This window comes from Prorops nasuta, unplaced genomic scaffold (assembly GCF_024137725.1).
Source record: "Prorops nasuta isolate Cenicafe-Biocafe unplaced genomic scaffold, Cenicafe_Pnas_1.2 PNAS00019, whole genome shotgun sequence".
NCBI classification, from domain to species: Eukaryota; Metazoa; Arthropoda; class Insecta; order Hymenoptera; family Bethylidae; genus Prorops; species Prorops nasuta.
In genome coordinates this window covers 2524706-2552104 of record NW_027116816.1, presented here as the reverse complement: position 1 = coordinate 2552104, position 27399 = coordinate 2524706, and the positions used below count along the sequence as shown (strand labels likewise).

At 37.7% G+C, this 27399-nt stretch overlaps 3 protein-coding genes across 4 annotated transcripts; 1 reads left to right on the top strand and 2 right to left on the bottom strand.

The window, feature by feature from the left end:
* Window positions 1-340: 340 nt before the first annotated feature.
* Window positions 341-7475, bottom strand: meng (meng-po). 2 transcript variants are annotated; one of them, XM_066738676.1, is made up of 2 exons: window positions 7286-7475; window positions 341-3581 (listed from the first exon to the last, which is right to left on the bottom strand). In XM_066738676.1, exon 2 carries the CDS (start codon window positions 3579-3581, stop codon window positions 2448-2450), a length of 1134 nt encoding a protein of 377 aa, XP_066594773.1. In that variant the 5' UTR covers window positions 7286-7475; the 3' UTR covers window positions 341-2447. The 2 variants fall into 2 exon arrangements, with proteins under 2 accessions (XP_066594773.1, XP_066594772.1); XM_066738675.1 differs by lacking the exon at window positions 7286-7475 and adding an exon at window positions 5518-5789.
* Window positions 6407-11409, top strand: LOC136780368 (uncharacterized). Its single transcript, XM_066738678.1, has 3 exons — window positions 6407-6487; window positions 10328-10659; window positions 10922-11409. The coding sequence occupies exons 2-3, from the start codon at window positions 10651-10653 to the stop codon at window positions 11312-11314; spliced, it is 402 nt and encodes a 133-aa protein (XP_066594775.1). The 5' UTR covers window positions 6407-6487; window positions 10328-10650; the 3' UTR covers window positions 11315-11409.
* A 12898-nt stretch (window positions 11410-24307) lies between these two features.
* On the bottom strand, window positions 24308-26752 carry LOC136780457 (uncharacterized). The gene has a single exon (XM_066738831.1). The coding sequence runs from the start codon at window positions 26750-26752 to the stop codon at window positions 24308-24310; it is 2445 nt and encodes an 814-aa protein (XP_066594928.1).
* Between the last annotated feature and the right edge of the window lie 647 nt (window positions 26753-27399).

Below are 27399 nucleotides of genomic sequence, written 5' to 3'. Positions count from 1 at the left end.
ACCCATTGCTTTGATTGTCCAGATGTCAATTTTTCAGGAGGGAAATTCAATTTTCACACCCTTTCTGTTCGAAGAACTCTAAGCTTTCTCGTTGTAGAGGAAGAGTGAGATAGACTCGTCGTCCCGGGTATCTAGGCTCCGTTGTCATGGTGACATAGTGGTCTTCCAAAGTATACTGGAACGAGGTTCGAGTGAATCCGAAGGTTTTCAAAATCTCATAAATTTTCGCAAAATTTAATTGCTCGTCTCATTTAGAGTTCGATTATTTATTTTATTCGAGGCTTTGCCAATATTTTATTATATAGGAGGGTTTTTAATTTAATGATATAAAACAATCAAATAAATTTTATACAATTCGAACGTTTATTTCAATATATATATATATATATATATATATACAATATAGATCTATATACTATATACAAAAAAGTGTTTAGCATTGACGGATGCCACGCTCGATATTTCTACTCTCGATTATTCAATCTCGAGATATTCACAGTACATGTTCTGAAATATACGAATTGGACTAAAATAAAACTAATTAACTTCGTGCGTGACTTCGCGTCAATAACATAGAAATGTAGAAACGCGTGTATTACGCAAACACACATTCCTTTTGTCATTTCTTTAACGGAGTCTTCAAAATACTAATAAATTAATTATTCGAATGCTCGAGGGACCAAAAAAAGACCTGCTCGAAATTACGATTTTGTTCGAATTGACATGGAGAGACAATGCTGTTATTGAAATTCACACTTCCGTTTCACGTAAATACGAGCAAGCCTCGAGCATCAAATATTAATATAAGGGGTATATAATAGTATAGGGTGCCATTTATTATACATAATTTTCAGTCTACTATTCGCTTGTAGCAATAATAATAATAACGACTTGATAATTTTTACCTAAAACGTACGAACCTATAAATAAAATCCATCTTATTTCTCTGATCTCGGATTATTCATATCAATCGTTTCTATCAATGGAAAGCGATCAAGTAACAAAGTTCGAAGCAGTCGATTGATTTTCAGAAAGGAAGTAGTAAGTTTTTGTTTTAAATTAAACCAATTTATAATCATTCTTTGCTTCAAACATAATCACAACGTATCTTTCTCAACCAATTGTTTTCTATTCAAAAGCCAAGGCTTGGGCAATTCCTTCGTTACTTTCATTTAAATGTATTAATTGAAAATACTGATATTTAGCCATATATCTTAAAATATGAGAGAATCTTACACTTGGGAAGCGATCTTGTGAACAAAAGTCTCACTTATTGTGCTACTCATTACGATAAACTGCTATAAGAATATACATATGTTTACGTATAATATTATACTATGTGTACATATTATTCATCTATTTTATCTATTCTGTAAATAACATTTAATTAGTCCCAGATAATCTGCTCGATGGACTGATCTGCTCTCTCTTCGACTGTTTAGTGGCCAAATTCATCAAAGTCAGACTCTCTTCAATTAGTTTCTTTTCTCTTTTTCTTCCAGCTTACAGCATCAGATTGCAAAACAGAAATTCTACTATATAGATATTCTATCATAAGTTATCCCTGTATGACCTAAAGACAGTAACCACAGATTAAGACACCAGTTTCTTAATAATAAATTATATATATATATATATATATATATACGCTTTATATTCAGTGACGATTCATTGTCTTAAAATTAAACTTGGAAGTATTTTATTGTCCCTAGGTATGGCACGCTGTTACTCATTTCAGTTCTTTCTTGGACACTTCCAAGATTATTTACAATAATTCATTTATATCACATTTATATTATTTTATATACAAACGAAATAACGTATTCACATGCATATACGAAAGAATAGAATAACCTCGATCTAATGTATCCTATAAAGCTATCAAGTGTCTTATATAGAAATTGTACAATGACTATATATATATATATATATAGTATAATGGCTGATGCGATGTGAACAAGACCGGAGGTAGAGGATAGCGAGGAGCATTATGTTCGCTTGTAAAACTCGCTGTACATTTTGCGAAACGAGTAGATGAGGAAAGGTTCGACTATTGATTGGTCCACCCATCGTGTATTGTGTGTACTACAACACGTAGCATCCAGGTGCTAATCTATTCCCAATTGGTTTTGCGTCAAACGAACGTTCATAGGTTTGAAATCGCAGGGATTTTCTTGGCGATTCTTAATTAAATTCTATAAAAGCATATAATATTAGTAGTCGTTTATAAATCGAAATGAAAAGCTGAAGTTTGCTTAGGCACGGTTCACAGGGCGTTATTACGTTATCGCATCGCTCGAATGGCTGATCGAAAATGGATCGGGAGTCTTCTCTCATTGGTCCTAGATTTTCTTGATTCTAAGTTTGCTAGGTTAAATAGCCAAGCTGTACTTGCGCTCTCGTCGATTTATCGTCAAAGACGGCTCGCTTGAAGCCTTGACCATCTTTCACATGCCCGTGTCCTCGACGTTGGAGTCGCACTGCATAACCCACTCCCAGATTCTCCTCTCGAACACGTTACGATCAACGGTCGTTTCCAGACCGTACCTGTTCAGCAGTTTCCTCAGCTTGTTCTTGTTCTCGTCGACGTTGAAGCGATCGTCCATAACGGTGTCCAGGTAGAGGAGACTGTCCCGCCTGGCCATACACTCACTAACGTCCACCGATGTCGAGGTAGCACTGTGACTAATCTTGCTGATGCACCACGCGTCTTTCAAGTACTTATTGATCTCCGTGACTTGTGGCCTCTTCTCCTGCTTGTGCTCGAACACTCTCCTGAAGTACCTCAGCATTCTCGGAGTGAACCGTTTGAAGTTTGGAGGAATTTTCGTGGTCCTCCTCTTGAGCCACCTTTGAAAGGCCGAGTAGTCGGGGTCCTGGATGAGGTCGGCGCTCTTCCAAGGTGGATTTCCGGTCAGGCAAACGAACAACACAATGGCGAATTGCCAGCAGTCCGAACTCCTCTTGCAGGGGTACCTTTCATTCTTCACCACCTCGTAGATCTCTGGCGGTTCGAACGGTGCCCAGGTGCATCTGATCTTGTTCACCAGCGCACCCTCGCGCCTCGTGCTACCAAAGTCGCACAGTTTTATCTTCGTCATGTCCTGGGAAAATACAAGAATGTTCTCCAGCTTGATGTCTCGGTGAGCCAATTGTTTCGAGTGGACGAAATCCAAGGCTGAAGCCAGTTGGCTGGCTATCTTCTTGCAGGCGTCCTCGCTGAGTCCTCCGGGACCAACGTTACCGGAAAGGTCGCCGAAAGGGGCGTACTCCAGCGCGAAGATGTAGCACCTCTCGGCCTTGAAAGCTACGTCGTAGGAGCAAAGTATACTGGGATGAGGGCTCAGGTGATAGGAGTAGTGGAACTCTCGGTAGAATTCTTTTTCCGTCGTGAGTTCCTGGTGTACAGCTTTTAGCACCACTCTCGTCTGGGTTGACCTGTGAGTGGCTAGAAAAACTCTTGCGAAACTTCCCTCCGCCAAGGTCTTCTCCACGTTGTACTCCTTCGAAAGATCCAACTCCTCCAGAGCCACCTCTTGCACCTTGTGAATCCCAGATTCTTTCTTCTCGTGCAGCTTCATCTGAAAATAAAATCATCGTTCGTTTATTCCATACGGTTATGCAACGAAGAGTTTTCAACGTAATCGTTACAGCATATTTTATAGGGAAAACAGGCTCTTCCTCTATAGCATGTCTGTGTGTGTGTTTGTTTGTGTTGAGCGCGTGCCGTAGTCTTCACGTGTAGCTTTTAATTGATTTGAGGAAAACCGATAGGTACACGTCACGCTTACGTCAATCGGATTACGTAGCGGTCATTGGGAGTGCGATTATACAATCAAGCGTAGAATCGCACGTTTGCATCGATCCCGTGGGATTCATTTTTCTGTCCCTGGAATCTGGGTCGACGCGAAAATTGTATATTTATAAGAAAATTTTGAGCAAATATTAGCCCGAGAATAGTATACCGTATCGCCAAATTTAGGAGTTGAAATAGTGCAGATCTGTCTATTGTTCGTGTCGAGGGTACAACCTCCGATAAAATCATTGCAATATGGAATTGCATATCAAATGCATATTTTCTTTGCGCAGAGCGAGAGGTGCGTTATACAAGCAGACACGACTGTTTGTTTGCACAGGAGTCTCGTTTAAAAGTAAATCGATAATTTCTTGGATTTTAAGGGGTGTATTTTTTGGGACGGAGCCAGAAAGTTTTTGGTCGCTGGTGGAAGGCGCGAAGCTGCGAAGTTAGCTGGTCCTACCACCACCGGCAGCAGTGCTATAACTACGATCAATTTCGTGGAAAGGGGACACGAGGGTCCAGGCGTTTCGTTGAACCGAGGTCGACGGGAGATGCGAGATGCGAGGGTGGTAGGTGAACCCGGGACCTTTAAAACTGGTTAGATCAATAGGAAGGATCCTGCTCCTCCTGTAAATCCTTCCTCCTCTTCCCCCCACCCCACCCTTTCACCATCGCATCGAATTAAACGTTATCTTGCAATAAATAGCCGGTTGAAAAGTAGCAATGGAAAATCAAGAGTGAACGGATATAGTTGAGAGAGAGAGAGAGAGAGAGAGAGAGAGAGAGAGAGAGAGAGAGAGAGAGAGAGAGAGAGAATTCGCTATTTCTGACGGTGATCCACCGTGCGACAGTTGCAAATGTCGCGATGTGCTGTGACGTAAAAGTTCAGGGAAACGTCTCAATATCTCTGAGCAAAATCGGGGACGTAATATATAGCACGACGCTCTCGAGTTAAGAGCAACGAACCTTCGTGCATCTTATAAATGCATCTTGTCAGGGATTTATGCCAGGGCGCATCCCTCGCGAGTATTATATACATATATATATTCTGGTATATCGCGCGCGACATCGCATTCGGAAATAAACGTCCTCAGCGGTTAGCTTTAATCATTAACGAACTGCACCGAATTGCCCTCGACGTATGATTCAATGTCGGTACAGCGCGGCCAGAGATTTTGACTCTCGGTTAGCAACGAGCAGACGATTTCCCGACCTCGTCCACTCGACAAGTTCTCTTGGCGCCGATCTCGAGGACGATCGTTTTGATTCCCTCCTTTCATCGCTTTATTTCGCGAAATGAGAGGCCCCGCAATGTTATTTCCCCCCGTGCGTGCCGCGTCGCCGGTTCTCACCGGTTCTCACTTTGCGAAGCTTCGGCAACAAATATATTTAGCGTTTACACGTTTATTAAATCTATTCTCGTCATCGAAACTCGACGTACTACCGTGTCCCTCGTATTTGCTTATATATATATATATATTCACGTACGAGAAGCCAATCGAGCGATCCGTAACTAAGGGTGTGCGTTTATATAGTTCCACGAACGACGTTATTATAGCTCCTCTGACATTTAAGCAAGTGTATATACTATCAAAGCTGACCTATGTGTGTGTGTGATTCCTGTAACTGCCAATTCTCCCGTTTCTCCTTAAACGAGCTACCGTTTCAGAGAAAGGATCAAAGGGATTCTATCCGAATCAACGAGGAAAAAATCTTACCACGATTATTTTTTCTTGGCTCTGCCTTTGAGTCACTCTAAACACTTGCACGAAAGTTCCAAGTTTTTTGTGTGTCTTTGCTGTGTCAATCTATTCGTCCCTCGGTTTGGCTACTCGAGTCGACGATATGCCTCGGGAGAAGAATGAAGATTGTTGCACTTGTCACGTGAAAAAAAAAATGAGGAAAGCTTATCAGTTGCTTGAGAGTAAACAGATGCGGAAACTTCACTGGTGTAGACTGGGTGTGAACAGCTCGGTTACATTTTCAGCGATACGCGTTTCTCGCGTCTGGAGGCGTCGCGACGCCGAGCGTCGCTTTTATAGAGCCGGCGAGGATGCGCAAACGTTGCTCAGAGGGAGGTCCGATGGGGGTATAACAAGTAGTCGACCTACGCTATTTACCTTAATCAGTTCCTCAGGATGAAGTTGACCAATCGAATGAAACCCAAAGGTCCCCTTAATATATATAGTACTTTATACTTATTTTTTTTTATAGAAGATTTGATATAGAATAGCAGCCTGATGTAACAGTGTTAGAGGAGATTCTCGATCGAAGTTAATTCGCTTATGTAAAAGCTGTAATAATGTTTCTATAATCAACGTGTATTATCGAAGATATTGCTGCTGGTACTTCTGCGCGTTACATTGGAGTCTGATTTATGCTTAAGTAACGTAACACGCGTAAACTTCTTTACGACGCGGCTACGAATCTAATATCAACGAACGATTTGAGGCTTAACTGGTAGCAAGCCAAGGAAAATATCTCGAAAAGCATGGAATTCAGTTTTAGAACAAGCTGACTTACACCATCTGCTTTCCGATGAAACTGCAGTCTCTCGTAATTTAATTTTTCCCGATGAACGATTAATCGGACTCGTCGTACTATATATACGGGACAATAAAACTGCGAAGCATCTCGTTCTGCCGTGTATGGATCGCTTTGTTCCTTAACAGCGCACAAGTCAAGCCGGTGAGTACAACAATGTCCGGATGAATAAAATTTATATCCAAATGTATTTTTAAAATGTATGTCAAGTATACGTATGTGCAATGATTTTAAGTTCGTAATGGCATCGTAAAGAGATGTTGAAGATATTATTAGAAGGAACTATTATGATGGAAGTAAAACAGAAAAGCCATTGTGTAATTGATACTTTGAACTGCAACATATTTAAAAGACGTCTACTCAATCTGTTTCAAATGTTCAACCATGTGTAAATTATTATAAAATATATCCCAGAGATGAGTCCACATATATACCGATAACCAGAATGAAATTTAATAATTAGCCGCTTGAGAGACAGAAACGAGAAAATTGAGTAAAGCTTTAAAATTACTGGTGGTTTTTATAGCAAAATTGACTAAAGATAAGCTTATCTAGTTTGCACCGTCGGGCTAAAAACAACTCGGTTCACCAAGTAATTTTCCGTTTTCCCTTCCAAATTGACACGGTTGATCCATAAAATGCTGACGTTGCTGGATAAGAAAATTATTCCTCTCTTATAGCATCTGGCTCGAGCGAGAGAAGGGAAAAAACAGAATAATAGTGTACTTTGGTAAGCTATAAAAAATGATACGAGATTTTTAACGGCTATCTATTATTGTATTTTAAACAAATTAATAGCTCGGCAATTTTGCGAGTGATAGAAAATTTATAATACAGTTGGAAATAGATTATACGTTGTAAAGTGTCTCGCGGGAGAGAGGAAGAAGCGTACGTGCTTCGATTATATTATCAAGCATGAAAGCTATAGTATGGAGGATATACCTGAAGTCGCAGCGTGTGACAGTCGATGATGATGTTTGCCGAGGATACTCCGCGCACAGCGTAACTTTTCCTCTCCGGGCTGACTGGACTGTCTCGTACGTCTCGTGTCTGGGCTAGCTATAGGCCGCCTGCAAGGAAACGGATCGAGGAAACGCTTTGTCCGCGAGCATGTTTCGATATATCACAGCACACTTCGCCTACACGCTTAAACTAGAGTGTGAAAAGTTGACTCCTCGTGTAAACTTGACTCGCCCACGTTTCTTGTAATGCTGGTCGATTGAGGGAAATTAGATGACATAATAGCACAACGCAGAAATCACGAATAAGAAAAACTTGGAAGTAACAACAGAATGAGCGAGCTACGAGATTTGTGGAATAAATTGATTCGGATTTCCAATGCGTAGTTCGAGATTTATAATGCGCCTCTTTACGTAAAGCTTCCTTCCAGGAAGGGGTCTTCTCGAAAAAGCATCAGTGGTTTCTTCGGTAATCACCGAAACAGTTTATGTATATTTAGGAAAACATCTTCTTTTTACTCGCGATCTCGATCTAAAAGCTACGGCACGTGTCAGTGACAAGTTGTAAGGAGAATTCAAGATTTACATTGTTTTTTCTTATATTGTCATATCTATCAAATTGATATAGTGCATGGAATATAAGAATCGATGTAGGTCTGTTACTATTATTGCTTATAGGTTCCTTTGATTGGTACTGTAGGATATCTGGAATTTTCCGAGTTTCTTGAATCGACTGAATACTCGGAATACTCAAGAGTGTATAATATAATATGTGTAGGAAGAGAGATACGAGATTGGAAAAACAAGGAAAATTCTATGACAAAACGAACTCTACGAATCATCGATTAGCTGTATTGTCAACAATTACAAAGAACTTCCAAAATATCCTTTCATTTTCCAGATTGGTTGGCAAAGTCGTTTAAATGACAAGTGAGAGGCATATCTATAGTGCGTCCATTAATACATCTCGCTGCATAGAGGCCCGTATGGATATAAATAATTGCTTCTTTAAATAAGCAGAGCATTGAACTTACTTTGAGCATATAATGTGGGAAATCAAATTTCCCGTGCTGGAAATAGGCGAATGGAACTTAACGAGATCTCGGCTGCACAAATTGAAAATCGATACGTGTGCTCAGAAATCGAACAGCATTAGGAATATACCTGTTCTCCACTTTGGGAGAACGTTTGCGATTTTTCGTGATTTTCATGCGCAATCAGTCTCCGAGAGGGATTCGCAGAAATCACGAGAAAGGAAAAATTGTCCAAGTTTTCGTTGACTGTATTTTCTATGAAAAGGGGGATTTGTAAAATAAATGTGGCTTTCGTGTTGTTTTAACTTGCACGAGTCAGCCGGTTGATGGAAGAAAAAGAAACGCGAGCCGGAATCAGCTCGTGTGACAAAGGCTGCTTCTGACAAGCAGACTGTTTGGCAGACAGCCGAAAGCCTCCCGGGAAATCCTCTTTCTCCAGAAGCTCTCATTACTGATGAACCGTGGAGCTGTCGCCTTTCCTAGACTAATTCCGCGCTACGTTAATAATAGCAGTACAGATTATTTTCCCTCTTGTTAAATTTTCAACGTGTACATTCGCACACTTCGGCTTGCCCGTGCCGTCGTCCATGAATATTATTGCTATTTTACCAATCTGCTGGGTCGACTAAATCATTTAGAAAAAAGGCGTCGTAGTACAAAGAATCGTTTCTATGTAATTTATGCTTGACAAGATTTATGTTTGTTTCATAAGAAATAAGGTTCGCAGCTTGAACACAGATTCGAGCTACGCGCTCTTCCATAAGTTATTACTAGGAGATTTTTCATTTCGTTCATTTTGCACGCGGTATAATTACCTATATTTTTGAATATTTGTTTGCAAATGTCTCAGCTGCCACGTGACCTTAAGATCGTTTGGTTTTCGTTCCCCGTCGTTTTGCCTCGAAAATCCTTTGTCGCTTCATTGTAAGCTCCAGGGAGAAATTCTGTGACGTAGCTTCTTATTATCTGCGTCACCGTTTCCTTTTGCGACGATGAGCGGGTAACGGTGACGTCACGGTCTATACCATATAAGCATTTATCGCACACGAGGGACCCCGACCGGGATTGTCATTTGCATAATACCAAGCTCTATCCGAGTGGAAGAGGGTTTGCTACGTCATCGTTCCGAGGAAGGAGACAAGGAAGATGAGGAAACGGAGAAGGGGGAGGGGGAGGGGGAGAAGGAGGAGGAGAGAAATACATCTGCCATAGTGATATCACCGTGTTGTTCATCCACGGTTGGATAACCTCGGTTGTCGTAGTGCGCTTTAGTTTTTGTAAAAATAATGGCCTACAAGTATTATACACAGTGCTGCACTTTATATTAGTCTCAGGGATCGATAATTCATTACACGCGTGACATTTATAAATCACCGTTATATATATATATATATATTACTTTTTTTGCCTTAGCTTCTTATCAAGGAATTCCTCCTTTATTAACAAAAAATTCTTATACCAGCTAGCGTCCGATGACATTTTTAGGAAATAATATAACCAGGCTTTTTACGTGAATTAATAAAGCTTTTGACAGTAATTTATAAAGCTTTTCAATTATCTCACATTTATGCAAAGATGACACATGCCCTTGCAAACACGTGGGTACCAGCAGACAGCAGTTTTGCAATCGGCGCATTGAATAAATGAGAGCGTTCAATAAACTATCGAGCAAGCAGCGTTTGATAAATAGACAATGACCTAGGATGATTGAAGTGAAATTTATTCCCTCCGCAAAAATAATATTTATATCTTAGAAGCTGGTTGGAATTTCTAGCACCGAGGCTGCTATCTTTAAAAAATCATTAATCTATTATTTTCTACTTCGCAGTAATTTATAATGAATTGTACGATGTAATAAGTTTGGAAACAATACCATCATTTCTTATATTCAATTTTTGAAGCCATATTGTTCCACTCTCTGGTTAAAGACGAAAGAATAGGGCTCATGTTTTGTGGGGTTTTTTAATTAATAATTTTATACCTTATTCTAGGTAGATAGCTTTACAATGACTAGGATGACTCGTGTCGAAGGGCTTGTTGCAATTGTGAATGCAGAAAAGTATAAATAAACTGAAACATCAATAGGGTGTACAGTCCAACTGGACGAATCTCTCGATATATAGCATCAGGTTGACATTTAAAGAAATCGTGCTTCGGGCGCCCACGATCGCTTGACTCACAAAAATAAAACGTTGATTCACGTTGTGATACCGGTGCTGAGATGTATACGTATACCACATACCTGTATATATGCTATATAAAAGTATCATCGTGCCATACCGAAGGATAGTTGGATTCAACACTTCGAACGAACATGATCGAGGTAAGGAACAGAGGAATCTGTAGCCAAGGCTTACAAGCTTTTGCCTCTCTCGACTACTGCGTATTCAAAATTAATTAGTGCCAATTGTGCGAGTGCTGTAATATTTATAAATCGTACCGTTTATCCAACGCAAAAAATGTTGATTTCTCAAGAAATTAAGCACAGAGCGAAATAAATTTTTAAGAATTATGATTCTTGTGTTCTTTCTTTAATTAAATATGACTGTGCAGTATTTTAATTATTTGCTTCTTATTTTTTTCAGATATTAACAATTGTTTTCCTTGCTTGTGGGACTTTAGCTGCCCCACGTGTTACGAGCGTGGATCGGGAGATGCCATATTCTGACAATGATGCGCAAACTTTGATCTCGACTTTACCTGGTGTGAGAAATTTGGGCGAAAAATCTCTTCCTGTCTCCCGCTTGTACGCCACGGAACCTGTTGAGCTACGAGGAAATGAAAACCTTGCTGAAAGATCACAGATTCCCGAGAGCCTTCCTGGTACTAGAAATATGGCGGAAAAGGTTATACCAGATTACGTGATTTTTAGAATGTCACAGCCTTCCAACCAGCGTGTTTCCAGTCACCCTGACTTTGAGCAAATTCCTCTGCAACCCGAAGAAATCGCGAAACTAGCTACACTACCTGAATTATGAATCTTCTTCCTTTCTCAAGTATGATCGAATCGTTATTTTCATAATATAAATATATATATATATATATATACACACAATAAAATATTTTATAATCATCTCTTATTGTTTTTACATTGAACATCTTGACACTGATGTTGTTTGGATCAGTATTAGCTCACACAAATTCATGATTTGTCGCACGTATGATTGTCACAGCTATATGAAATATTATTGAAAATATAATTTGTTTAAAAATTTAAGTTTTGCCTCTATGTGATTTTACCCTCTAATTTCTGCAGTAGGGGATGATAGAATAAAGGGGTGTTCATTGTTATCAGCGTTTGCAATGTAGCGAGCGTGCTTACCGACTGGAGATCAACGGCCAATATAAACTGTTTCAGACCAGGTCCGTAAAGAGTCGCTAGTTTACCGGAATTGCATTTCACTCGCGATATCTGAAAGCAAAATTACGATTTTCTCGCCTATTAAACTAAATTGATTAAACAAAAAGAGGGAATATGCGTGTCTTTGAAAATATCACGATCTACGCGATTACAGTACTTTTTAACGCGTAACTCTCATAACGATTACACGGTATCGATACCGAATCGCGGAAAGTTTTCGTACGTGTTTGAAGTTTAATTCGTCAGGCTTGAAATTAATACACGCGACCGATTAACAACGAGATTACTCTGACTGGTTGGCGGTGATAGTCTGGCTTACAAGAGCTTAAGACCGAAATTAACTGAACTTCCATGTCTTTGATATACGTAGATAGCGAACATCTTATCCGCTTAGAAATGCAGATCATGAAGCACGAAAGGAAGCAATGAATATTTTGTTTCGGAAATGGAACTTCTATATAATATTCCCTTTTAATGATCCGCATCCTCTGGCCTACCATTTGTTACATTTCTTTTTTTTTTTCATCATTTTTCTCCAATTCAAGCGAAAATCACATACAAATTTAAACCCTTCTAAAAAGTCTTTTTTTTTCCCTTTGTGGATCTCAATTGTAGTTTTAATTTTTTGGAAAAAAGGATATATAGATATTTTTTAGAAATAACTATGGTACACAAGGACATAATGATCTATCGTACTCGTGATTATATTACATTAGCCACTTTATAAATAAAATTATACAAATGATCAGTTGCAATTCAACGCGAGTGGAAAGAGCAGAAAGAAATTTGAATATTACAAAGAGATATTATAATCGAACTATTTTGCTTTCTGGGAAAAAAGAAAGAAATTAGAGCTTTCGGTCTTATTATTTAAATTCGTGCGTTTCTCCTAATCCCGCGTGAAAACTTACAATTGTTAAAGTTCTGAAAGTTGGGGGAAGCAGCTTGTAATAAAATTAGTTTAGGAACGCGAAAGAAGCAGAGTAGTTTTGTTTGAGTTTATCCCCCCCACTACATTGGCAATAGTATATATATAGTATATTTGTGGTTTGTGTACCGCGCCTTTACTCAACTCGTAGCAAAGTTCATATAAATACACTGATAGAAAGAACAAAAAAAAAAAAAAAATGAAGCAGTTAGGGTGGAAAGATTATTATAGGCGAATAGAGGTATGCGTGTGTCACATGCTCATTATGCTTTATTATGGTCGCGTAGACTAGATAAGCGATCGATCACTGATGCTGTTAGCTGTCCACTGTCGTAACAATCCACAGAATTATTGGGTCGTACTTATAATCGTATTACTTCATCAATTATCCTTTGCCACTGTTCGTCATTAAGGCTACTACTGTATCTGCAGCGAGGAGTAATCTTTCGTATTATTGATTAGGCGTTGCATCATCAGCAGCAACGTATATAGCTATAGGCAGTCATCCTTAAATGAATTCTTTCGCCAATTGGCTTCAATCGTTCGCCCTTCATTTCGTTAATCGATCATCCATCGATATACGCAAAGTTCCAATAAGCCGTCGAGGTTTTCGACTAATGCGCGAAGAATCAAGATTAAGCGTGCGGATTGAAGTTCGATAAGCCCCACTCGAAGCTTTAGCCTACATTTGCTACTTTGGATTACCCGCACGATTTTTCTACGAGTCCTTAATCGTATCCCAAGAGGCTTGGTCGAAAATTAATTCTCGAGTTGGGGAAGCATTTCCGTGTTTACGTCAAATTGGTCCCTCACGTGGCGTTTCAACTTTACCTCCACCAAACTATGCCCCGCACTTTTGCCTCCTCGCCTTTCACAATTCTATCGAAATAGTATAGCAGCCATCCGGCCCGAAAAGCCCGTTCGCCAGTTTCATCCGATATTTCCTCGTACGCTATTCTCTTTGAGCATACCACGTACGGCACACGGCCACTTTGCTCATGCGAAACAGCTATTCCTCTTCTTCCGGCTTGCGCGGAATGCACTTTTGTCTTGAAAAAACTCTTTATATATATATATATATATATAGAGAGAGAGAAAGAGAATATATATATAGATAATTGCAGTAATTGAGCTCTGACTAAACTTGCAACAGTTTCGGAGCGTTAAGCCGTGTAATAGTTGGCAAAGATTTTTGGGATGGATAACTTAAAGTGGAGCTATTGGTTTGATGGAATGCATACCAGTTGTCTATGTCAGTTGCAATGCGTGTTTGTGTGTATTTGTGTGTGGGAGAGAGAGAGAGAGCGAAATGAGGTCAAAGAGGTTGAGTTGGGATAGGACCGGAGTGGGCCGGGGTTAAGTCAAAGACACCAGTTTAACATCCAGTAACACCAATGCCCCCCGGTCAGGTGGGTTAACCGCTTTCTAACTTTGACACTCGCTGGTCCGGGCTTCTCTTCCCAGCTTCGCTGGCTCGGAATCGCCCGATTAAAATGACTGTGTATCTACTTATGCACATACAGGCCGGCATTGTGTGAGACGGTAGCACTGGGACCGCTGGAGTAGCCTCGTTAAACTGGCCCGAACCCACGAGGTGTCGTCCTGCGATATGAACTTCCCTGCAGATCTTCTCGTGTCACCCATGATCCACATACACGCACACAAAACCACACATACGTATCCCATCAGCACACTACGCTGGATATATACTCCACTTGCTCTCTCTCTATTCGTTCCTGCAATCGTAGATGCTCGTGTCTACACGTAATGAGTGCACTTACTCTCTGCACTTGACGATACCTTGGATCCAGATAGCTTTCTCAGGTTGTCCCTTTACTCGTCTCTCTCTCTCTCTCTCCCTGATTGTTCCTTTTACGCATTAGCCTTCCAAAATCCTTCCTGTTAAAACATAGAAGCGCGTCAATCACTTGCAAAAAATGCCAAAGCTCAATTGTAACAATACACCCAACGCTCGCTTTTCATTTGTACAGGTTCTGTAAATTCTAACCGATTACGTATACCTACGGTGTTAGTATTTGTTTTTAGCGAACGAACTAATGGCACGGTTATAGAAATCTCATAAGTTTGCGATTGCTCTGAAACAATAGCAGCCGCTCCTTTGTTATCAGATAAATATTGACCATCCCCATTTCAAAATGTATATACTGGAGAACGACCGATGCAACATTTAATTACGATTTTGTTACATTTTATTATAGTTTTCAGATAGTGCGTTTTTTTGTTCGATACTACAGGGACTGAAATTAAAGAGAAACTAGGTTTTTGTGCAAAAAACTTTTTATTGGAATTTTCGAAAATGCCCCGAACTACAGTTTCTATATTGCAGCATCTGAATGACAGCTTCAACAAGTTTGTCGATGTACATGAGTAATGTTGGCGAATTAGGTAGTTTAAATAAGACACGAAGCACTACCATCCTCCTATTCAATCAATTAGTTATATAATACTGAAATACTTATAACGCTGCTTGAAAATCCATATCAAGTTCAAAACTTATTTATTCTTTTGTCATATACGTCTACCTCGAGGGAATAAAATTTGCTATAATACGAGTGCTCGATGATGCTACTGAAATTAGCTTCTCCACGTATAAATGCAGCTCTCGGCTGGACCAATTGGATAACAAAAGAAATAAATTATAAGTTTATATATATATATATATATATATACGTAAATGTGGAAGAACGTCGAAAGAATTAGGAAGGGTTTCGTTAATATATGTAGGGAAAGCTATTAATAATAACCTTTCGCAGTATAAGGGTGGATTTGCGAAGGGTGACGTTAGTCGGATGTGAACGGTAGATAAACGTGTGAGTGGGTGGTAAATGGGGAAGCTGGCGGAAAATTTAGACTTCACGACGAACATTTGCCATGGGATATGATGCGCCGTTTTGTAAAAGGGAAAAGCTGTAATGTTGAATGCGGTAGAGCGAGGCACCGAGACGAAAACAGACAGGGTTTGTTGGCTGGCAAAAGTTACTTGGGCTTATGTTAATTTACAGTTAATTTGCTTAACTATAGCTCGTTTCTCGCAATCCGAGCAGCCGACCGCGACCGTCCTCTCTTTCGCTTATAGCAGCAGAAAGCGCGTAGTTTCGCGTTTCGCGTGCATGATGAACCGCGTTTATATGTCATAATTAGACTCGCGGACCTAATCCACACATTGTGTATACATACGACCACTGGAACGTGCCTTCGTGTAAAGTGATAATAATGGCGGTGATAATCATCGCTACCAACCGAGCACTGCTTGCTAGGAACTTCCTCTTTGTTAGCACAATAATACATGATCGAGCTGCGACTAAACTGGCATAATCGACCTTATCTCACCAACTTCTTCACTAGCCCATTATTAACATCATTTTACCCAGCCCTGCCTCTCTTTTTTCCTCCACCCTCCTCGCGGCTGGAAATGTTTCACGGTTAGTGCGAAACTTTGCCAATATTTTTGTAATATGGTCGTGCGGAGAGTTCAATGAAGTAAGAGTGTCACCGATGATTTTATTGATTTTTCGTTAAAGTTTTCTTTGTTAATAGAAATAATTTTACGTTACTCTAGTGGCGACGGTACGAGATCCGTGTTCTGCTTCATGAGGAACGAAAGGTGTCGTAAAAACAGCAATAAAACAGTCGTTAACGGGATGGACTTTAATGGATAGAACTCTCATCCCAAGTATATCGACGTGTCGTTCATCAGCGTCCCCAAGAAATTGAAGAAAGTTTGTATGTTTTCGCGAAAAAGTCAATCCATATGTCCCGCAAGAATAAATATTTGAGCGGAATAGATGAGGAACGTTATTCGATGGAGAAGCGAAGGCTATAAAATACATGCTTTATAAAGTCCAAATTCGTGTTTTGTCTGAGATTAGCGTGACTAGTTCTACTTTATTATTATTATTATTATAGTACGTAATGAGGTTTGCTCTTATACGAGGATTTATTCTGTCTCACACATATGACAAGAAAAGCATCGTAAAATCTGTAATAAAATTGTCGTTACTAGAACGATATGAGGACAATGGAAATCTCCAGCAGCAGCTCCCAGACAGTTTTCTTTTGTTCAACCATAATGCGATACATCAAACACCAGTATTTATTACTCCTCGTTTGTCAGTAACTACTGGTGCGCTCGTTACGCTGCCTACTAGCCGTTAATTCATCAGACGCTGGGACGCAGCCTGGCCGATTCACGAAGGCACCATTGGTATGAGGCAATAGTTCCGAAGCATTAGTCTGATAATTGCAAAATTCTAACGTATTCGTTCTCTCGGAGAATTACAAGATTTCAACATAAAGTTCTTCGTAAGAAAAATTATTTTCATCTTTTATGAAACAACGCGTTCTTATATATATTATCGTTGTTAATCAAAAGCTTTAGTATTTTAATAATATTTTGATAATTTTCGCAGCAAGTATATATATATATATATACATGCGCGATTTCTCGATTATTAATCGTACATCGACGTACAATGGTCTTAAGAAGCAATTTTATTTGCTACCAGACCGTGGTTGGCGTGTATTTGTCAGACGTCAAAACAATTGGAGTCTATGCAGAACGGAGCATTGATGCGGAGCAATGGTCCGAAAGCCTGTTACTGTTATAATGGGAAATCCTCGACAGGAGTTCTCTCAGGCCCCTTCCTTTGCGAAGTCTGGATCACACGATGATACTGGAATGTTTGGGATGCCAGGACCAATGGCTGAGTGCTCTGACTGGACTGAGCGTGGCTATTATTGTGATTACATTAGGCTCTATCCTGGTGCGCAGCGTCATGAACCATCCAGTTTATCGAGTGTATAATCGAAAGCAGAAAGTCAAATCACCGCTCCAACTCTTCCTCGATATCTTTCCACGTTCTTCCTGCTCTCGACCCCCTCGTCGCAACAGCCGAGCCACGCATTTTTCATTCATAAATTAACTCATTGCGAAAAGCAAAAATTCTCACAGGGTTTCGGAAAAAATAGCAGCGATAGCGTTGAAGGAAGGATGTATAAGTAGAAGTGACTAGCTACGCGAGGGGAAGCGTAAGAAGCATTAGGGACTGACAACGAACGTGTCATTTAGGTGAAAAAAAGGGGAGAGAAAAGAGAAGCGAAGGAAGGACGAGGAAGAAAGAAAAAGGGATCGAGATAACGAGCTCTGGAGGCAATTAAAATTTCCGGAAGGACGATTAGCAGACTAACATCGGACGTGTAAGGTGCTTGAAGATGCAGAAAAGAAATTCTGAAGAGTCGTTGAGGGTTTTTAGGGATTCGCGCGTGTTTGGAATACGAGCAACCACCTGTCCTCTTCCTATTCGTTGTTTCCTTGCCGGAAGCCAAATTAGGTTTCAGCTATTTCTAGCAACAGAGTGTTTATGTGATAAAGCATAAGCGCAGAAAAGCAATAATGGTGATAAGCAGCGTACCGATATAGTTTTCCTTTCTTGGCCAGACTTTACTCGTACGAAACCTCCCCTGGAGAATCAGTCGGATGGAACGTTTTATAACTTTAGGTTCCTCTCGTGTGCCATAAGTCGGGCTACCACAGTCGTATATACCATCATACCTTTCTATATATATATATATATATATATATACATATACCCTATGCGTAAATACCGAGTTTGCCAGGTATACACAGAGACACGCGGGGTGGATATTCAACGCGTAAGCAAAAATTGTTAAATCTGCAGAAGGCAGTTTAGCTTTTAGTCAGCATCCTGTGGTGGAAGTATACTGGATAGGTGTATTGTACGAAGCAACAATCGACGTACTAATTTTTTTCGTTGGCTGAACTTGGGACAAGTCCAGCAGAGGTGCCTTATATATATATATATACATATATATTTATTCAATGGTCTCTTTAAAGGATTCAATTTGGAGCTGGACGGGGATTCAGTGGAGCTCATTGCTGGTCCCTGATGCCGTTATTAGAGAGGACAAAGCGGTTTTCGCGTCCTCGTGGGCGCCGAGGAGTCGTTTCGCGTAATTTCATAAGACCGCAATCTACGCGAAGAGAGGAAATACCTGATGTTTTGTTCACCTAAGTCGGAAAACAACAATGTTGCGGCGGAAGTTCATTTCTTACCACTCTACAGTTTTATCGACTATCTTACTCTCACCCATTTACGTGCTTAAGACCAACTGACGCCACTCCCCTCCCTTTTGCCCTTCAAACCTTCCACTCGTTTTTAGCAATTGTTTCATCCCACCCACAGACACAGGAACGTACACACACACACACATACAGATACATTTACTCTCTCGCACTTTCCCCCAGGATCCCTATCGCACTCTACCTCCTCCCTCAGACTTCACTGACCTCTTCTTACTTAACCTCTCGGTTAAATACGAATTTCTTCATTGCTCTCGTAATTGCCCCTTCCTTGCTTCATTTTACTTTTTTCATCCTTCCCATTTCTCTCTCTCTCTCTCTCTCTCTCTCTCCAAATTCTCGCACCCCAGTCACGATGAGCGAGTAACGCTCGGGAGGCGAGTTCAGAAGATGCAAATGCAGCAGGAATCCTAAAACGGTTCGATGCGCTTTGTGTGCGCGCGCGTGGCATCATTTTGCGAGACCCACGTCAGAGAAAACGTATAGAAATTTCGCGTTTCACAATCAAGCATTATATCATTTTTTACTCGTCCATCAAGATTCAGGCTTTGGTGCTAACGCGCCCCATTAGCGCTAGCTCGCCTCTATACTCTAGTTGAAATCTCTCGCGCCGTGTGCGGAGAAACTTGCTCCCCTTTCTGCAATGCTCATGGGCAATCCACTTCCGAGAGTCATCCCCGAATTTCCTTTTATTTTCAGCATCGAAGTTAGTGAACTTTTGGGAAAACCCACTTGGCCAAAAAAGCATCGCTGTTTTCACTTCACTCCCTCCGCACTTTTAAGTTGAAAACTTGCCGTCAAGTTTCTTAGAATTTTAAATATGAACACTACCTCAGGATCGTCTCTGAACGGTAATATTAAACTTTGGCTATGCCTCTTCCTCCCTCGCAAAACAAGCAAATTTTTCCAACTTGCTACTTATTCTGTCCCAGATTAAACATTCTACAGATGACTCGAAAGCATCGCGAAAAGCATTTCCTTCGAGAATAAAAGCATGCTTTGCCTCCTTTTCGGAGGACGAAATTACAGAATGTAGGTACAGAGTAGTGGCAGCAGTGGTAGTAGTAGCAACAACAGCAGCTCCCAGGACTAGCTTCATATTCGGCTTACGTGGTCTTTGATAATCCTGCATCGCCTACTTTTTCATTTCCTCGGCTCTCTTCTCTCTCGCGTATTCTATTTTCATGGCGAGTTATTATTTTCTCTCTGAATCATTTTCCTACCATTATTATTAATCTCCTTGAGAAGAGAAGGAAAGAGGGGGGGGGGGGGGTGAAGGGGCAGAAAGATGAAAATATCCAACAGCAATATATACAAATTCATATTACTTACCTAAATTGAATCTAGCAATCGTACCTGATGAATACACTAAAAAAGCTTTTCAATTTTATTAAATAAAATATTCAACCAATTTAATTGATAGAGAGCTATCGATTTTTTGACATTTCGAGAGGAGAAAGTTACACAGGCGTGCTTTTCAAAGATTGTCCTGGCAGTACTCGGGATTATGTTAACTTGAAAGCAAATGGTAAGGAAATGGTATACTTGATTCAAAAGTTAGTGTAAGCAGTGAGCGTGTAATTCTGAAATCCCGAGAAAAGGGAGCCGTTTGCCGGATACGAGAAACTGCGCTAAAATCGTAGCCCATTCCAAGAAATCCTCGGTAAAATGTGAAAATTCAGTTTTAGTGCATTTTCAAGGACGATCTGCTTATTTCTTACGAGATTCTCGCTGGTGTTTGGATTTTGGATGGATCGACAGGGTCCAGTTGGAATTTACCTTGCTTCTATATATATAATACATGCATATACACATATATATGCTGAGATCGATTTCCGTCTTTCCCTCACTTATGATGGATCGCAGTCTCTTCCGCCGACTCGACCAACGTCCCACTCGTATACCTGTCGCTTTCGTTTCACCGTCCGCGATAAAGCCTCCAAGATTGCTCCAGGATTTCTACAAATCGTTCTCCTCTAGGTGAATTCTTGACCTTACCTCTATCTCGTGCGACGTCAAGCAAACTTGTACTTTTACAAGACATCGCATTACAAAAACATCATACCGCAGAAGTGGAACATCGCTTAGTCTTCTCCCGTGCCAAATAAAACATTGAAAGCTCCAGTAATGCTCTTATAATAATTTAAAACAATAAAAATTTGAATAAAAAGCTTCTTGTATGCTTCGATCCAAGAGAATTCGATCATGATCGCTTATTTGCCAAGCCAAGAAACCTATATATATATATATATATATATATATACATATCTGAGAAATTCGTCAAAATGAAGTCTCGTTGCATCGTCACTCTCCGCTATTCAGCAGAGATTTGGTTCCTCAGATCCAACGCATTCATCTTTCTTCAGGTATTCTCGCGCGCAAAGAGGTTATTCCAGATCGACTATCGGAGAATCTTTTGCAGTTTAGCATAGCTGCGGGAGGAATCGGCACTTAACGAGACCAGCGTATCGCGTTATAATACCCAGCTGTTGTTTTATTGGCGTGATATAATGACGGTATAATAATACACGCGTTGGTCAGGTTACGCACGCGAATTTGTATAAACTGGTTATATGGGGGCGAAATATACAAAGCGTATCTTAACGCGTGATTCTAACGCTTTTACCTTTTCCTCGTGGGCTCTCGAGGAATCGATAAAGCGCAACAAAAGCTCGAACTTTGCGTTTGCCAGCCGTGCCTAGCTTCTTGCACGTACGTCAAATATTCGTGTACGAGTACGTGCTGGTACTCGGTACATAGTCGACCTTCGAACCACAATTTTCTCCCCCTCCTCCTCTCTCTCTCTCTCTCTCTCACACACACACTCTCTTTGCCTTATCTGCGCGCGTGGCTGTGGTTGCCAGCTTTACCAAGCCGCTAGATTGCTTGCTTTTCCCTTTTGAGGTATTCTCAATTCTCCCTTGCGTGCCGATCAAAATTAAAATACGCGCTCTGCTTCGCGTCGGCGTCACCGCAGGATTTAAGCTTCCCCCTGAAATTGAGATGTCGCCCTACGCTGTTTTTGCCAGCTGCATGGAAAAACAGCTACGCCCACGAAGCGCGAAGCGCTTACTCGCCAATTTCGACGAGGCGCGAAGGTGCGATGAAATTATTCGCGCTGATCACGAATTTATTCAAACTAATTGAGTCGCGGGCAAAAACGGATTATCGCCGTTAATTAAATGAGCCGTTCATGGTAAAAGAGAGATATACCTACACTGAGCGAAAAAATCGTTTGGATTTAATGAATATACATTAAAATGAAATAAATATCTGCAGTGAATACCGCCATTGAGCTAATTTATTTGATTTTAATGAAATTATTTGGATGAAATAAACCATGTTTTTGAAATATTTAATTGATTGGAAGAAAAATTTATTTGGTACAAGTAATATTTATTACGAAGAAGAAAATATTTAGTAGAATTCACGAAATATTTTATTGGATTCAACTAAATTTATTCAGTTAGAACAAATATTTGATACAGTCATCCAATATGTTTTTGAACTAAATATATATTTATTGGCAAATATGCAAAAAATGTTAAACCTACATGAATGTTCGTTAACGTGGAATAAATATTTCTTTAAAGGAATAAAATATTATATGACTATAACAGATAGTTCTTTGAAGCAAACGAATATGCGATCATTCATAATAATTATTTACTTGTAGCATATAAATATTTATTGGAAACAACTGAATATTCGTTTATTTCAAAGAACTCTATATTACAGTCATATAATAGTTTATTCCTTGAAAGAAATATTTATTCCATGTTAACGAATAGTCATGTAGGTTAAACGATAATTGCATGTCTACCATTTAATATTTATTTGGTTTAAAAACATATTGGATGACTATAATAAATATTATTTACGACTAAATGAATATTCGTTCAAGCCTAAAAATTATTTGACTACAGTAGTTTTTTTTTAATTGTAAAGAAATGAATATTCATTTAGTTGAAATCTATATTTGTCAGTCATGTAATATATTTTTTAATGAAATGAATATTCGTTAACATATAATAAATATTTCTCTCACGGAATAACATATTAGATGAATCAAATTAAAATTTCATTTAACTAATTGAATATTTGGTAAAGTACAATAAGTATTTTTATGCTATAGCTAAATATTTATTATACACAAACGATTATTCTTTTAGTTCAAAGCTGTATTTGTTACAGTCATCTTATATATTTTTCAATGAAATGAATATTCATTGGCAAATATGCAAAAGTATTAAAATGTACACGAATATTCGTTAACACAGAATAAATATTTTTTTCAAGGAATAAAATACTATATGACTGTAACAGATAATTCTTTGAAACAAACGAGTATTCGGTTGTTTCCAATAAATATTTATATGCTACAGATAAATATTTATTATACACAAACGAATATTATTTCCGTTGAAATAAATATTAATTTACAGTAATAATGTACTCATTTGAAAAAAAAATTATTTCTGATATTTCGTTTATTACACATTAAGTACATTGTATTTATTATATTGCAAATACTACACATATCTTGCCTCTAACTTATACAGTAAATTAATTAATATTATACACTGTGCTTGATTATCTGCTCTTTCAATTATAGTAACAGCTTCTTATATTATGGAGAATCTTTATTAACTAGGTAAACCTAACACAATCGGCTGAAATAAATCTGTTATTAATTTCAAATGGTTAAAGTACTTACGTTCTATACTTCTGTTGATTTGAATGAAGAAATTGTAGTCGGTTATTTTATCTAATATCATCCTGGATAAAATGTGAAAGAAATGCCTAGCTGTGTATATGTAACATATGTATTTATGCAGAAAACTTACATTTTAGTGTTGTTCGAAGTCAGCTTATATACAAAGCACCATGAATATGAATCACTTGTGAGAAAGACTCTCTAAATCTGCCATCTAGATGTGAAACATTAAACTAAATCTTAAATAAATATTATTTTGAATCAACGCAATTTTATGTTCAATACTACGACGGAAAACTTATGTTGCTTTAAATATTATTTGATTCGGATGAATTTTAAAATTGTTTGAAATAAATACAAATTTCTTCATATTAATCATTATTTGTTGGAAAGAAGACAATTTTTATATCTTTTTTAACCAATGTAAATATATATATATATATATATTTGATTGAAAAATTTATATCGAAAAGCTATGTAGATAAATGATTAAATGAAGTAAATAGTAAGCTGTTTGGAAAATGTTATTCTGTAAAAATTAGTCTGTCCGTCTTCCTTGTAACAAAATTAATAAAATGTTCAATGTATCTTAATATTGAAGGTTTGATCTTAATGAATAATTAAATAACATTTATTGAAAAAATGATTTATTCATAGAAACATGAAGTACTACAACAGTAATATTAATACAATTATGCTTGACAAATGAATCACAAAACTGAATAATTGTAGTTACCAAATGAAGTAACGTTAAATCATTATCATAAAAATTTGTAGAAATACAACATCATAACATTAACTTTCAATTTGAATCAATTTAAGTAAATCAAATTATATTGATAATTTATGTACAATGTACATACACCTTGCCACCTGTTATGTTGTGAAAATTATAAGGAGAGTAGTCAATTAAATCTTTTTGTTTGATAACTTCCCAAGAAGTAGATTCTACTACTTCATATGCGTGTAAGTGATTATTAAATGAAATAGTAGACATATTTAATACTATAAAATAAATTTCTCTATCCTCAGTAACAAGAACGTATTTTATTTTTGCAAATGTTAATAAAATGTCATTGGTGTCTACAATAAGTGCCATATCCGGTTGATATTTTGTACCATAAATGGTTGCCCAATTCACTAAGCAGTTCTTTTGATTTATATTTTCTGGAATTTTATGTTTGAAAGTACTATAATTTAAAATACAACACAATTCTTTCTCAAACACACACCCTACATCAAAACCATCACAAAATCCCTCACATTTTAAGAAACGATAATTCAGTTGCATTTGATGCTTTATGGCAATACTATGTGAAGCATTTAAACGTGATGTGATAGCTGAAGAGATATTTTTTAAATCTTTATGTTTTGCCTCATATCGCAATGAAGAAATATGTTTAATAGGTCCATACTTCTTAATAACAAGAGAATAGTGCAATAAAAAATGATGCTTTGGTTTTAGAGTTGTGGAGAACAATTGCAAATATAATTCATTGTGTTCAAAAATTAAATTAGAAAGCAATTTACATGCTCCATCACTAATTACTGGAGAAAAAGTAATGGAAATTATTTCTCGTAATAGTAACCATAATTTCCACGCCTTGTTATGCACCGGCACTAAATCGCCAATAATTAAACCGAAACCACGTACTAAACACAACATTTCTGACGCCGAGAGTATTAAAGAAGACTTTTTAAGAGAGCTATTACAAATAGAAGGTGGTTTATTTACACTGTTTTTACATCCAAAATCAAAAAAGGCAATTCTGCTATTCAAATTTTCTAAAGTAAAAAACTTTTGTACATTTATTAATTCGTTTAAAATATCTCTCATTTCGTATCTGCATATTCCCTCTAAAATATCATGCATAATGTCAAGAGTAATATTTTCTGTTACATCGAAACTATTTAAGGAATTAAAAACACATTTATTCACGATCCCTCTGGTATGATTCATCAAATCCAATCTGTAATTATCTTTTGTGCGTAATAGTGTGATATCTTCTTTTAATTGTGTATCACGAGTTGATTTATCTGCTAAGCATACACGGCAACAATACGAAGAGTTGAAACTAGTCACAAATCCAAGTATTTCGTTTGCTGCTAAATTGTCCCCTATAACGCATGCCACAGCAAAATAAATCTTTATCTCTTTTCCGGAAACATTGATAGTTATGCCGTCCTTTTCCAATTGGAATAATTGATCTATTAAGTTTCTCAACATTACTCTATTACCTAATTTCTTGTAATGAAATGTATTATGGAGTTGGACAACGAAAATATTCTTCAATGAACTACTATATTTATGTGGAATGCAAGATATACAATAGTATATACCACCAATTTTGTTTGCACCAGCATGTGACCCTAAGGGGTTATTTATCTCGAAATCATCAAAGTATAAAGTTAAAGGAAAGACAATTTTTCCAAAAAATTTTTTCTCAATATTTTTCCAAACTTCTCCATCTAAAATTGAATAATAATTATTACGTTTACCTCGTTTTCGATATTCAGAAGATATTGTATCAAAAACGTTAGGCAATTCTAAAAATTGTATTAATACAGGTTTCATTGGAATTGCTTCTATGGTTATATCTTTAAAAATTACATTATTCTTTCCCTTCATTCTGACAGATTTCATGTAGCTGTCAACTTTATGTGACACTGGTGCTATATAAGTACCATATTCCTTAAAATATTTGAAAATAAGGTATTCAGACTTTAAAGAATTAAAAATTGTCTGTACGATATTCGTCAATTCTGAAATTTTAATTTGATAAGATACATTGCCATATAAAGATATCTCTTGTAATAAATTACTAAATGTGCCCTTATATAAATCAAACAAACTTTCAATAACTTCCGTAGTAATGCTTCTCGACATTTTACAGAAACTATAAAATTTTGCAACAAACAAATATATATTTTTTGAAATTTGGTCAGAAACAGAATTTTTATTAGTGTTAACAGAAATATTTCGGACAACATCAATGATATGTGACGAATCAATCTCATTAAATTCAGCTTCTATTTCATTATTGATGTCTACAGAATTATGTTGAAGGCAAGGTGTAACCATTTCACTCGCTGAATCTATTGTTCTATAACGTTGATGTTTATTTTGAAAATGCTTTTCATACGAATAAATAGAATGGAAAGTTCGACTGCAATTCTCAATTTTGCAATTACAAGCTTCGTAGCGCAAACTATTATGAAACAGCTTCACATGTTGCCTGAATCTTAAGTTATTTTGAAGCTCCTCGTTACAAAATGGACAAAGAAACATTTTATATTATTACAGATTAATCATTAAAAGCTCACGAGGTAAATAAATGGTTACGCGGAAAAGTAGAATCTGTAGTAAAATTTGACATTATATTTATCAACTTTTAATGTTTCATTATAAATTCATATTTCGTTAGTGGACGCAATTTGTTAATGTCAGAATAATTTCTATACTGTTATAGGGAAGATCCCACAAATAGCAAGGCTATTTACAATAGTAATTTTCATACACCACCCTATTTAATTTTATAATAATAGCAACATTAGAAATAACGTATTTTCTACACTCCTACAATTTAAGCTGTTTTAAAGTTGCTCGTTATAAAATGGATAAAGAAATAATTTTATAGCATTAAATGTGAATTGTTTATAGTACGCCAAGGCTATTAATGGTAGCGTGCAATTTATCTAAAATTGGTAAAACTTAAATTTATATTTATCACATTTATAATACGATTTTTCATTAATTCGTATCACCTTCTTGGACGCAATTTATGATGTCACGAAAATTACTATATATATTTTTACAGGGAACATCCCACAAATAGCTACGCTATTTAAAATAGTAATTTTTGTGTAGTATTACTACTAACTTTATTCAATTTGTTATAGCAAAATAACTATCTTTCTAATGCTTACATGTACGAA